The sequence below is a fragment of the Papio anubis genome, chromosome 18 (assembly GCF_008728515.1).
Source record: "Papio anubis isolate 15944 chromosome 18, Panubis1.0, whole genome shotgun sequence".
In the NCBI taxonomy this organism is placed as follows: domain Eukaryota; kingdom Metazoa; phylum Chordata; class Mammalia; order Primates; family Cercopithecidae; genus Papio; species Papio anubis.
This window is the reverse complement of record NC_044993.1, coordinates 72,860,392-72,873,857: the sequence shown is the minus strand read 5'-3', so window position 1 is coordinate 72,873,857 and position 13,466 is coordinate 72,860,392. Positions and strand designations below refer to the sequence as shown.

The following is a 13,466-nucleotide window of genomic DNA, read 5'->3' as shown; positions in this document are numbered from 1 at the left end:
CAGAGGAACACGCGGTGGGGCCGACACAGCCTGAGATACGGGGAAAGAATCCCGTGTCCGGCCGGGCGCGGTGGCTCAAGCCTGTAATCCCAGCACTTTGGGAGGCCGAGACGGGTGGATCACGAGGTCAGGAGATCGAGACCATCCTGGCTAACACGGTGAAACCCCGTCTCTACTAAGAAATACAAAAAACTAGCCGGGCGACGTGGCGGGCGCCTGTAGTCCCAGCTACTCGGGAGGCTGAGGCCGGAGAATGGCGTGAACGCGGGAGGCGGAGCTTGCAGTGAGCTGAGATCCGGCCACTGCACTCTAGCCTGGGCTACAGAGCGAGACTCCGTCTCAAAAAAAAAAAAAAAAGAATCCCGTGTCCAACTCCGGACAGAGCAGGAGCCTGGTCTCCCTCCTCCAGGTCAGGTCTCCCTCCTCCGGGTCAGGTCTCCCTCCTCTGGGTCAGGTCTCCGGCCCTCCCCGGGCCTGCAGGGCTGCATTAGGATGGGGAGTTTGAGGTCAGTTAGAGACCAGTCCCAGAAACGCAGAGAGAGGGTGCAGCCCCCCAGTCCTCTCCCCCACACCCCAGCAGGCTGGCTCACCGCTTCCCATGACCAGAGCCACCCCAGACCCTGGTTTTCCAGCAAGAGGCACCAGAGGAGGCCTTTGGTCAGTGCCGTGGGTAATCTGCAGACAGCACAGCTGGGCCCCACGCCCAGGAAAGGACAGAGGGATTCAGGGTCCCCTCGGAAGAATCGCCCCTTCCCAGGAGAACTCCGCACCCGGCAGACCCCACGGTCGGAGAGTTTCAGCCTGAGGCCCCCGCACACGCTGGCTGGGAGTGGGCAGGAAATGAGCAGGGTGCCACTCAGGTGGGACTGTGGGCCACAGGTGGACACCTGGTCCAGCCCGGCCAGCAGCCCTGACCCGTGCTGACCCACTCTGAAGGGAAGGGGCCTGTCTCTGGTGGGCCTGGACCCCCACTCCCTGCAAGGGGGCATCTGTGCTTTCTGACTCTGACCCTGCGGAGGTGCAGGTACGGGCCCTCCCCCAAGGAACGTGTACATCAGGCCCCCCGGGGCAGAGAGAGCACCACCGTGGCCTCTGAACCCCAGCACCAGAGCTGGGAAGGGCTCCCAGAGCAAACGCCGCAGCCCACAGCCTGGACCGCAGATTGTAGGGGTGGGAGCCCTGAGCCAAGTTCCAGGGAGATGGGGGCAGAACTCAGCTCCGCCCCCCAGGTGGCCCTGACCCTCTTGCAGGCAGGAACAAAGCTGAGGCGCTTGACGCTGGAACCTCGGCACATCCCTGTGACCCTGTCATTTCTCTGCCCCCCGGGGGAGCCAGCCTCAGCGTCACCGTCCAGCCCAAGCAGCTCCCACTGGTCAAGCCCCTCAGCTGGTCCAGGGACACCCGGGACCCCACTCCCAGGCTGTTCCACTGCACCCTACAGCCGTCCCCACTGCCGGCGACACCGCGCCCATGCAGTCTGTGGACACAGCCCCTCCCTCCCGCTGTGGAAACCAGCACCTTATCCAGCTGGAACCTAAGGCCTGGCCCAGGGCAGACTGTTGCCCATGAGGAGGGAGAGGGGAGAGGGGAGGGAAGGAGCAGGGAAGTGCTAGCCAGGATGAGCCCCCACAGCACCCTGGAACCCCCACTGCCCACACCCAGCTCCATGCTGCCCCGAGGAAGGGCCGGAGCTTAGAGACCCCAAGGGAAGCCTCCCCAGCCCTGTGGACAAATGCACTCGGACACACAGAGGCTGCTTTACGCACAGTTTAATCAGAGTCAAGGGCCAGGCTGGGCAGGAGGCAGGAGAGCCGGGGCCTCTGCTCCCCACGCACACCCGCCTTCCTGGAGACACCAGCCTGCAGAGGCGCCCAGGCCTCTCCCTCGAGAAGGACGGGACGTGGATGAGAGGCAGGAAAGGGCAGCAGAAATGTGGGTCCCAGGCAGAGGACCACTGGGTGCCAGGACAGTGAGGCTGGGACTGGGGAGGGGCGGAGGGTGTTCACAAGGAAGGCGGGGTCTCCTCCCTCACGTGAATGCCCCTGCAGCCCCAGGGAAGGGACGGACGTGCTGGTGGATCCAGGACATGTAGCTCATCACACGGGCGTACACGCCGGGGACGTCGCTGTGACCGCAGAAGGTGCCCCAGCTCACTACCCCCACCTGGACCCAGGTGCAGTTCCACCTGCACACCAGGGGGCCCCCGGTGTCGCCCTGTGGGGAGAGACGGCACTCAGCAAGGGCTCCCCATGTGCCTCCCCACGTGTCCCCCCCAGGAGGGGACGGACAGGTGGGTCTGGGGTCTCACCAGGCAGGAGCCGTGGTTCCCGTCCCCGGCACACAGCATGTCGTCCTTGATGAGCTGTTCAGACGGCTCAGTGTGGTTGGAAGGAAAGCGGCGGCAATAGATCTGGTTACAGAGGACGTTGCTCCTGACCTTCACCCTCACCTCCCGCAAGCTGAGGGGCCAGGGCAGTGGTTCTGCAAGGAGAGGCGTGGTGAGGCTCAGGGGCCTGGTGGGGGCAAGGCTGTGGCTTCTCATTTTGTCCAGAGCTGAGGCATACTATTCAGTCACAGCTGGGCCTTCCCTGGCTGGGGGTGAGCCCCAAGGCTGCAGTCCTGGGCCCAGGAGCCCGGAACCACAGGCCTCACTCTTCGAAAAGACGAGGGGCCGGGCGCTTTGGCCCACGCCTATAACCCTAGCACTTTGGGAGGCCAAGATGGGAGGATCACTTGAGCCCAGGAGTTCAAGACCAGCCTGGCCAACATGGTGAAACCACATCTCTACTAAAAATACAAAAATTAGCCGAGGGTGGTGGCTGACACCTGTAATCCCAGCTACTCAGGAGGCTGAGGCAAGAGAATCACTTGAACCCAGAAGGCGGAGGTTGCAGTGAGTCAAGATCACACCACTGCACTCCAGCCTGGATGACAGAGAGAGACTCTGTCTCAAATAAAATAAAGTAAAAATAAAATAAAATAAAATAATAAAATAAAATAAAATAAAATAAAATAAAATAAGATAAAATATAAAAAAAAATTAAAAATAAAAAAATAAAAAAAAAAAAAAAAAATAAAATTAAATTAAAATAAAATAAAATAACATAAAATAACAAAAAAAAGCCAGGCATGGTGGCGCACACCAGTAGTCCCAGCTATTCAACACTTGGAAGGCTGAGGTGGGAGGATCACTTGAGCCCAGCAGTTCGAGACCGGCCTGGGCAACACGAGGAAACCCCGTCCCTACGAAAAGAAACAAAGTCAGCCGGGTGTGGTAGCTCACGCCTGTGGTTCCAGCTACCTGGGAGACTGAGGTGGGAGGATCACTTGAGCCTGGGAGTTTGAGGCTGTAGTGAGCTATGACTGCACCATTGCACTCCAGCCTGGGCGACACAGCATAACCCTGCCTCAAAAACAAGTTTTTAAATAAAAAATTTTTTAAAAAGAAACTGTTTGGGAAAAGCATGGGACCGGGACTCCGCCTGGATTGCGTTGTGGTGGGAATGAGACTCCAGCGGCTGACGCGCTGCGGGGCCCAGGGCGAGTCCCCAGCCTCCCGTAGGTCATGGTTTATTTGCTGCAAAGGAAGAGCAGGCAACTGAGTGTGACGCTGAGGATGGAGTAAACTCACAAAATGCCTGTTGGGAGGTGGACAGGAGCACCCCCATGTCACAACCCCAGAACTTGCCACTGTGACCTTATTTGGAAAAAGACCTTTGCAGACAGAATTAAGATGAGGTCATGTTAAATTAGAGACATCCTAAATACAGCACCCAGTGTCCATACAGGAGAAGGGAGAGGGGAGCCTGGAGAAACACGGCCGCAAGCCCAGGGGCATGAGGACGGGCAGAGGCCCCAGAAGCCGAGAAGGCATGGAACGGACTCTCCCTCGGGCCCTCTGAAAGGAACCAGCCCTGCCCACGCCTCGAGTTTGGACGTTTCACCTCCAGAGCCGTGAGATAAACAATTCCTGCTGCTCTGAACCACCTGGCCTGTGGTCATCCGTCTCAGCAACGGCAGGAAGCCGTCCGGGTGCATCTGGAGCCCAGGCCCGCACCGACATTCCAGGCCATCTCCCCACATCCCACCCAAGGGGCCCTGTTCCTGACCTCCACGTCCAATGTCACCCCAGCCGGTCACCCAGCAGGTCTTCCCCGAGGGCACGTCCAGGGAGGCAGGCGGGAGTGAGACCGGGTGGACGAGCTCAGACAGCGGCACTGGGGCGTCCAGCTTCAGCAGGGCGATGTCCGCACCGCCCTGGGCCGACAGGCTCTTGTTGTACCGGGGATGACGGACGATCTCAACCACCTTCGTCGGCTGGTCATCCTCATAGAGCCTCAGCTGCCCGACCTGCACCCTGAACGCACAGGCCTCCAGCTCCTCCCTGAAGAGAGGAACGGGCACCTCTCAGAGCAAGGCTGGATGCTCAGGACCGGGGCTTTCCCTGAATCCTGGGAGGGGCCCCCGGCACACAGGACACCTGCCCGTCCCCACCCCCACTCCCACCCGCTGAGGGGACGGCAGGCTCCACTCACGGCTCGAGGCAGTGGGCGGCGGTCAGCACCCACTCTGGGTGGATGAGGGAGCCCCCGCAGATGTGCTCCCACAGGCCCTTCTCCATGCTGTAGAACCTCAAGCTGACCTGCCAGGGGTACCTCCTGGCCGAGACGTCGCAGCCCCCGACGATGCCCACCAGCTCACGCCCCACGCCGGGCTCTGGGGAGGCAAGGGAGGGGCGTGAGGGGGCCGGACGAGGGTCTTCCCAGGGCTTAGGGGCACCAGGAAAGACCGGCAATCAGATGGTCCCCACGCCCCCGGCAAGGCTGGCACTCTGAGCCCAGGGCAGAGGGGGGGGTCCTGGGCAGTGGGGGTATTGGGTGGGGTGGACTCGCCTGGGTTCCCGGGCACAGAGCCCCCCAGGCAGGGGAGGGTCAGGAGCAGCAGCCACAGCATCTGTGGGGAGAAAGCCAGGCTTGGGGTGAGGAGATCAGCTGGGGTCTGGGAATGGAGAGGGGGGTTCGGAGTGGGCGGCATACCCGTGCCCCCCGTCTCTCTGCCTCTTCCCTGGCGTCTCTGGGAGCCCATTTATCTCTCCTACAGAGGAAGTGGGTGGGCAGGGCAGCCCCTCCTGGGCACATTCAGAATGCTGAGAGCAGGTGGGGCCAGGCGCTGAGTCCCACTGGGTGGGACTGGGTCCAGGGCACAGAACTGCAGTGTGTGAACCGTGGCCATCGGAGCTGCAGGGGTGGGAGGCACCCCCGGTGGCGGGGGGGGGGGGGTCTGAGAAATGGTCAACGCCTCAAAGAGAAGCAGCAGCGACACCCCAGCTAGGGAGGGAGGGAGGGAGGGATGCGCGTGTTAAAGGATAGCCCGTTCCTGTTCTCTGCCCAGGTCCCCTCCTCACCCTCACCTGGGACACCCACCGTCCTTGGGAGTGAAGGATTCACTTCCCGGTGCCTGGAGCCCGTTCTCCTCTTTGGCCCAAAATATCTGCCTCCCCAAAATAACCCTTAGTGCCCCCTATCTCACGACGGCCTCGGGCTGCGAGAACCAGCTCCAGGAGAGTGCAAGTCACCAGCCAGGGAGAGACGGGGACAAGCCCAGGGCGCACCGAGCAGCCCGGTCCCCGACCTCTCTCTGGACCTTCCGCTGCCCGGAGGTGCTGGGGTGGGAGCAAGAAAACCCGACCCAGTCTGGCCTTGTCAGCAGCTCCGAGGAATGAGGACTTGACATCCCTTTAGTCTGTTTCCAAGACCCCGAAGCTCACCCATGGGAGAGGGTCATGAGGACCCAGGAGCCCTTCTCCGCCGAAACCCCAGCACCAGTCTCCCCAGAACATCAGGATGCTGCTGGAGGTGACTGTCCCAGTGCTGGTTCCCCTGTGGAGACCCCACCTGGCCGCTTTCAGCCTCACCCAGTGCCCTTCTTGGCCCTGCTGGACACGGAGCTGCAGACAGAGATGAAGGAGGCAGAGGGAGCCGCAGGCATTACCCAACCCGACCCCCAGCCCCCATCCCCCACCCACGTTGCATCATAGCCAACCCGAGGAGCCGCAGCCCCCAGAGGAAGACGCAGTGGGGACGACGCAACCTGAGATACAGGGAGAGAACCCAGTGCCGGACCCTGGACAGAGCAGGAGCCTGGTCTCCCTCCCCCGGGCCGCGTCTCCCTCCTCCGGGTCAGGTCTCCCTCCCCCGGGCCTGGTCTCCCTCCCCCGGGCCTGGTCGCCCTCCTCCAGGTCAGGTCTCCCTCCCCTGGGCCAGGTCTCCCTCCCAGGGCCTGGTCTCCCTCCTCCAGGTCAGGTCTCCCTCCTCGGGGCCTGGTCTCCCTCCTCAGGGTCAGGTCTCCAGCGCCCTCCCCCGGCTTGCAGGGCTGCGTTAGGATGGGGAGTTTGAGCTCAGTTAGAGACCAGCCCTAGAAACGCAGAGAGAGGCTGCAGCGCCGCCCGCAGCCCTCTCCCCGCGCTCTCTCCTCCCCGCCCGCACAGCCAGCAGCCTGCTCCAGCTCTCTGTGTGCCACGGCCACGGTAGCATCCTCCAGGTCTGGGAGCGACAGCAAAGGCACGCGGATCTGCTGCAACCTCAGGTCTTGCCTCCTCAGAATAAAAATTAGACTGAGGGGCAGACGTCAGAAGGAGAGACTGAGGCAAGTTTTAGAGCAGGAGTGACAGTTTATTAAAACGCTTTAGAGGCCGGGTGCAGTGGTTCACACCTGTAATCCCAGCACCGTGAGAGGCCAAGGTGGGAAGACCACTTGAGGCCAGGAGTTTGAGACCAGCCTGGCCAAGGTAGTGAAATCCTGCCTCTACTAAAAATACAAAAATTAGCTGGGCGTGGTGGCACATGCCTGTAATCCCAGCTACTTGGGAGGCTGAGGCAGGAGAATTGCTTGAACCTGGGAGGCGCAGGTTGCAGTGAGCCGAGATCACACCACTGCACTCCAGCTTGGGTGACAGAGTGAGAACCTGTCTCAAAATAATAATAATAATAAAGAAAGAAAAGTGAGCAGCTTTAGAGCAGGAACAAAATGAAGGCAAGTACACTTGGAAAAGGCCCAAGCAGGCAACTCAAAAGACTAGTGTGCAGTTCGATCTTTGACTTGGGGTTGTTTTTTTGAGACAGAGTCTCGCTCTGTCACCCAGGCTGGAGCGCAGTGGCACGATCTTGGCTCACTGCAAGCTCCACCTGATGGGTTCAAACGATTCTCCTGCCTCAGCCTCATAACTAGCTGGGATTACAGACATGCATCACCACACCCGGCTATTTTTTATATTTTTAGTAGAGACGGGGTTTCACCATGTTGGCCAGGCTGGTCTTGAACTCCTGACCTTGTGATCCGCCTGCCTTGGCCTCCCACAGTGCTGGGATGACAGGCGTGCTCCCGGGGTCTCGCATCCCTTCTCTGTGATTCCTCCCATGGGTGGGCTGTCCGCGTGTGCTGTGGTCTGCTAGCGCTCGGGACGGGAGCGTGTGTGGTGCGTTGGCTGGAGCTGTGCTTGTGCTCACTTGAGATGTTCTTCATGACCAGCTGCAGATCCCTTGAAGGCCACAGACCAGTTAAACTCCGCCATTTTGCTTCTTAGTGGGCCTGCTCTGGCCCGCTCGCCCAGCTCCGGAGATCGTACCGGAAGCGGCTGATCACGTTTCAGGTGTTTGCTCTCTGCTGGGAGCCTGCCGTTCCCTGGTGCCAGCTGCAACAAGTATTATGTTAGCGAGGCAGCTAACAACCGCCTGACCATCGCCCGAAGGTCGCCCGACATCCTGGTGTGTGGGAGGGGAGCCCTCTCCTGCCCTGCCCGTGCCTGACCGGCTGCTGCTGTCACAGGCCCAGCAATCGTAAGTGACTAGCAGGACACGTTCCTGTGATGAACAGCCACACCCGGTGAAGTTTGTTTCCCACCCAAAATCTCCTTCCTCTGGAAACCTGGGTGGGCGCCGCTCAGCCCCTTGGTCTGGCTCTCGGTCCCTCCCAGTCCTCTCTTGCTTCCTCCCTCACCGTGGGATACCCTGGCTCCCCGTTGCCCTTCCACCACCATGGGTGGTTCCCGAGGCCTCCCCAGAGGCCAAGCAGATACTGACGCCATGCCCGTGCAGCCTGCAGAACTACAAGCCTCTGTTCCCTCTCCTTTTCTCTTTTTTTTTTTTTTTGAGATGGAGTCTTGCTCTGTCGCCCAGGCCGGAGTGCAGTGGCATGATCTCAGTTCACTGCAGCCTCTGCCTCCTGGGTTCAAGTGATTCTCCTGCCTCAGCCTCTGGAGTAGCTGGGACTACAGGCACAGACCACCACACCTGTCTAATTTTGTATTTTTAGTAGTAACGGGGGTTTCACCCTGTTGGCCAGGCTGGTCTCGAACTCCCAACCTCAAGTGATCCGCCCACCTCGGCCTCCCAAAGTGCGGGGATTACAGGCGTGAGCCACCGTGCCCAGCCTGACTTTCCTTTCTCCTTTCCTTTCCTTTTCCCAGGCTATTGTTCTGTCACCCAGGGACATGATCTCAGCTCATTCAATCTCTACCTCCCAGGCTCAAGCCATCCTGTCCTCAGCCTCCAGAGTAGCTGGGACTACAGGTGTGCGCTACCACGCCCAGCTAATTTTCTTTTCTTTTAGTAGAGACAGGGTTTCACCATGTTGGTCAGGCTGGAGACCCTATCTCTTAAAAATATAAATTAAAAATTAGGCTCAGTGGCACGCACCCGTGGTCTTAGCTACTTGGGAGGCTGAGGTGAGAGAATGGCTTTGTTACAGGAAAGGGGTTCCGATCCAGACCCCAAGAGAGGGTTCTTGGATCTCTCACAAGAAAGAATTCAGGGCGAGTCCATAGAGTAAAGTGAAAACAAGTTTATTAGGAAGTAAAAGAGTAAAGAATGGCTACTCTGGCCAGGCGCGGTGGCTCGTGCCTGTAATCCCGGCACTTTGGGAGGCCGAGGCAGGCAGGTCATGAGGTCAGGAGTTCGACACCAGCCCGGCTAACACAGTGAAACCCTGGCTCTACTAAAAATACAAAAAATTAGCCGGGCGTGGTGGCGGGCGCCTGTAAGCCCAGCTACCCAGCTAGGCTGAGGCAGGAGGATGCGAAGAACCCGGGAGGCAGAGGTTGCAGTGAGCTGAGATCATTCCACTGCACTCCAGCCTGGGTGACAGTGCAAGACTCCATCTCCAAAAACAAAAAAAGAATGGCTACTCCATAGACAAAGCAGCCCCGAGGACCACTGGTTCTCTGTTTTTGTGGTTACTTCTTGATGATCTGCGAAACGAGGCGTGGATGAGTCATACCTCCCCTTTTTAGACCGTGTATGGTGACTTCCTGACATTGCCATGGCGCTGGTGGGAGTGTGGCAGTGAGGACAACCAGAGGTCACTCTCGTCGCCATCTTGGTTTTGGTGGGATTTGGGCGGCTCCTTTGCTGCAACCTGTTTTATCAGCAAGGTCTTTATGACCCGTATCTTGTGCTGACCGCCTGTCTCACCCTGTGACTCAGAATACCATAACTGTCTGGGAACGCGGCCCCATAGGTCCCAGTCTCATCTCACCCAGCCCCATTCAAGATGGAGTTGCTCTGGTTCACACGCCTCTGACAGCTTGAGCCCAGGAGGCTGGCGCTGCCCTGAGCCATGACTGCACCACTACACTCCAGCCTGGCCGGCAGGGCTACACTCTATCTCTAAAAAAAAAAAAAAAATTCCAGGAACATGAAGATAATGAGTGACGGTTACATTGTGCATCTTGTGGCAACATTGTAGGTAATTTATCACCTAGCCTGAAACTACAGGGAAAGAAAGGCAAATGCCCTGAAACAGTTTCCCTCCTGGCGTGGTGCGGGGACTTCACACGCCTCCTGCTCAGGCCTCTCTGGGCCTGACCCAGGTCACAGACCTCACGTTTCCCAGGGTGCTCTGAGCCACTTTTCTTTCTCACATCCATGAGGTGGGCTTGGTGCACCTTTCTCAACCTCACCCTGAGTATCTCTTCATCTGCCCGCTCATTTTTATCCTCTAAGACATCTGCAAAGCAAAAATAAAATTATAAGCCCTCAACCAGCAAAACGGACCCCTCCTTTCCTCCAAGGGGATTCTGAAGCAGCTCAAAACACTAGTTCAGGCCACGCTGGGAAGGGGGATTGGAAAAGCCTCATTACACCCTCCTCCCTTTGGGATTCAGGCACTGCTGACCAGCCTTAACATTAAAACAGAGATCTTTTTTTTTTTTTTAGAGGGAATCTCACTCTGTTGCCCAGGCTGGATTGCAGTGGCATAATCTTGGCTCACTGCAACCTCCGCCTCCCGGGTTCAAGCGATTCTCATGCCTCAGCCTCCTAAGTAGCTGGGATTACAGGTGCCCACCATCACGCCCGGCTAATTTTTGTATTTTTAGTAGAGATAGGGTCTTGCCATGTTGCCCAGGCTGGTCTCAAACTCCTGATCTTAAGTAATCTGCCCATCTTGGCCTCCCAAAGTGCTGAGATTACAGGTGTGAGCCACCACGCCCAGCCCCAAAATGTATTTCTTCGATGTATTTTTAAATGGCCCTGCAAAGCTGCCTCTTGTGGGCGAAATTTACGTTTTGTAGAGAATTGTCTTCCCTTACTAGGCTTTTTTTTTTTTTTTTTTGAGATGGAGTTTCGCTCTTGTTGCCCAGGCTGGAGTGCAGTGGCGCTATCTTGGCTCACCGCAACCTCGGCCTCCCAGGTTCAAGCAATTCTCCTGCCTCAGCCTCCCGAGTAGCTGGGACTACAGGCGCCTGCCACCACACCCAGCTAATTTTGTATTTTTAGTAGAGACGGGGTTTCTCCATGTTGGTTAGGCTGGTCTCAAACTCCCGACCTCAGGTGATCTGCCTGCCTCAGCCTTCCAAAGTATTAGGATTACAGATGTGAGCCACTGCGCCCAACCCTTACTAGTATTTTCAGGAGCGTCTAGCACCTTTTAAGATCTGGTAAGAGACATTTGCCATCTATTCTCTCTGAAGCCTGTTACCTGGAGGCTTCATCTACATAACAAGAACCTTGGTTTCACGATTCTGTGACTTTAGCCCCATTTTTTTCTGCAGATTTCAACTCTTTAGGCAAAATTTAACTCTTTCAACCAACTACCAGCCAGGAAATCTTTGAATCCACCTATGACCGGGAAGCTCCCCTCAGACATCCCACCTTTCCAGACTGAACCAATGTGCACCTTACATGTATTGACTGATGTCTGCCTATAACTTTGGTATCCCTAAAATATATAAAACCAAGCTGGAGACCAGATGAGTGGCTCACACCTGTATCCCAGCACTTTGAGAGGCCGAGGTGAGCAGATCACTTGAGGTCAGGAGTTTGAGACCAGCCTGGCCAACATGGTGAAACACCATCTCTATTAAAAATACAAAAAAAAAGCTGGGCACAGTGGCTCACGTCTGTAATCCCAGCACTTTGGGAGGCTGAGGAGGGTGGATCACTTGAGGTCAGGAGTTCAAGACCAGCCTGGCCAACATGATGAAACCCTGTCTCTACTAAAAATACAAAAATTAGCCATGCGTGGTGGCACACGTCTGTAATCCCAGCTACTTGGGAGGCTGAGGCAAGAGACTTGCTTGGACCTGGGAGGCAGATGGTGCAGTGAGCCAAGTAGCCAAGTAGATTACAGGTGCCCGCCATCACACCTAACTTTTGTATTTTTACTGTAGACAGGGTTTCACCATGTTGCTGAGGCTGGTCTTGAACTCCTGACCTAGCGATCCGCCCGCCTCGGCCTCCCAAAATGTTGGGAATACAGGCTTGAGCCACCGTGCCCGGCCTCAAGACAATTTACATCTCTAGAAGGGTGCGTCTCATGGATGGAGCAATGGCGAGAGCATACCTGAACAAGGGAGGTAAGGGGGTTCTTATCCCTGACACAGGTAGCCCCTACTGCTGTGTCGTTCCCCTATCGGCTGGGGTTGGACCGCACAGTCTAAGCTAATTCCAGCTGGCTATTTTAAAGAGAGCAGGGGTACGAGTCGGAGTGACAGAGTGAGTAGTCTGGCGGGAAGGATGGTTACAGAACAGGTGACTCAGGATGAGTCAGGGCGGAGCAGGTGACCAGGGGTGACTCGGGTCAAAGCAGGTGACCAGGGGAAGAGATGTGAGCTACTGATTAGAACTGGTGGGAAAGTTGTTTACTGAAACTAGAGGCAAAGGGGCAAAGAAAACCAGGAAGTTAAACTTTAAAATAGAGAATCAAAGAATAAGAGAGCTGAACTAACTCACATGCTGATGCTTTGAAGAGAAACTCGGAGTTCACTGTATTTAACACAGTGAGCTGAGATGGCCTCGCTGCACCCCAGGTGGCGACAGGACAAGACTCTCTCCAGAAAAAAAAAAAAAAAAAAAAAACCAGCTGCAGCCCAGCCACCTTCACACGTTCTCAAGACATCCTGAGGCTATGTCACGGCCAAATCCTTAACCTTGGCAAAATAAGCTTCTAAATCGATTGAGACCTATCTCGAATACTTTTTGGCTTACATGTCATTTGTAATAAATCTGTAATAGTAAATAAAGCATTTCCGTGAGTTCCATGAGCCACTCTAGCAAATCGTTGGACCCAAGAAGGGGGTCCTGGGAATGGCCTATTTGTAGCCAGGTCAGACAGAAATCGTGGGTGACCCATGGGTAACCATGGTCCGATGCCTGGCAGGTCAGCGTGCCAATCCCAAGGGCTGAAGGGCTGTAGCAGAGAAGGTTTTTTTTTTTTTTAAGACGGAGTCTTGCTCTTGTTGCCCAGGCTGCAGTGCAGTGGCATGGTCTCGGCTCACTGCAACCTCCGCCTCCTGAGTTCAAGCGATTCTCCTACCTCAGTCTCCTGAGTAGCTGGGGTTACAGGTGCCCGCTACCACGCCCAGCTAGTATTTGTATTTTTAGTAGAGATGGGGTTTCACCATGTTGGCCAGGATGAGGATGGTCTCAATCTCTTGACCTCATGATCCGCCCGCCTCGGCCTCCCAAAGTGTTGGGATTACAGGTGTGAGCCACTGCACCCAGCCTAAAATTCTTTTTTTTTTTTTTTTTTTTTGAGACGGAGTCTCGCTCTGTCACCCAGGCTGGAGTGCAGTGGCCGGATCTCAGCTCGCTGCAAGCTCCACGTGCCGGGTTCACGCCATTCTCCTGCCTCAGCCTCCCAAGTAGCTGGGACTACAGGTGCCCGCCACCACGCCCAGCTAATTTTTTTGTATTTTTTAGTAGAGACGGGTTTCAACTGTGGTTAACCAGGATGGTCTCTCTGCCCCTGACCTCGCGGATCCACCCACCTCGCCTCCCCAGTGTTGGGATTACAGGCGGAGCCACTGGCGCCCAGCCTTTTCTTTTTTACAGATGCATAAGGTCCCCCACAAAAGATGACTTTGCAGGGCCATTTCAAAATAGTTTTTGTTTTGTTTTTTTTTGAGATGAATCTTGTTTGTCCCCCAGGCTGGAGTGCAGTTAAAAGCGATCTCGCTCACTGCAGCCCGC

General features: G+C 56.5%; 1 protein-coding gene across 1 annotated transcript; it reads right to left on the bottom strand.

Moving 5' to 3' along the window:
• Positions 1-374: 374 nt before the first annotated feature.
• Positions 375-5,034, bottom strand: LOC101011647 (mastin-like). Its single transcript, XM_003916329.4, has 5 exons — positions 4,893-5,034; positions 4,536-4,716; positions 4,110-4,384; positions 2,309-2,481; positions 375-2,214 (listed from the first exon to the last, which is right to left on the bottom strand). Exons 1-5 carry the CDS (start codon positions 5,032-5,034, stop codon positions 2,029-2,031), a joined length of 957 nt encoding a protein of 318 aa, XP_003916378.4. The 3' UTR covers positions 375-2,028.
• Between the last annotated feature and the right edge of the window lie 8,432 nt (positions 5,035-13,466).

What these genes read in the sequence shown, in the direction of transcription:
- LOC101011647 (XM_003916329.4), bottom strand. Translation starts at nt 5,034, where the DNA reads ATGCCGCCCACTCCGAACCCCCCTCTCCATTCCCAGACCCCAGCTGAT. An exon ending in CTCTGTGCCCGGGAACCCAG is followed by an intron (nt 4,717 to 4,892) that starts GCGAGTCCACCC and finishes TTGCCTCCCCAG; the next exon opens with AGCCCGGCGTGGGGCGTGAG. An exon ending in GGGTGACATTGGACGTGGAG is followed by an intron (nt 2,482 to 4,109) that starts GTCAGGAACAGG and finishes CTCTCCTTGCAG; the next exon opens with AACCACTGCCCTGGCCCCTC.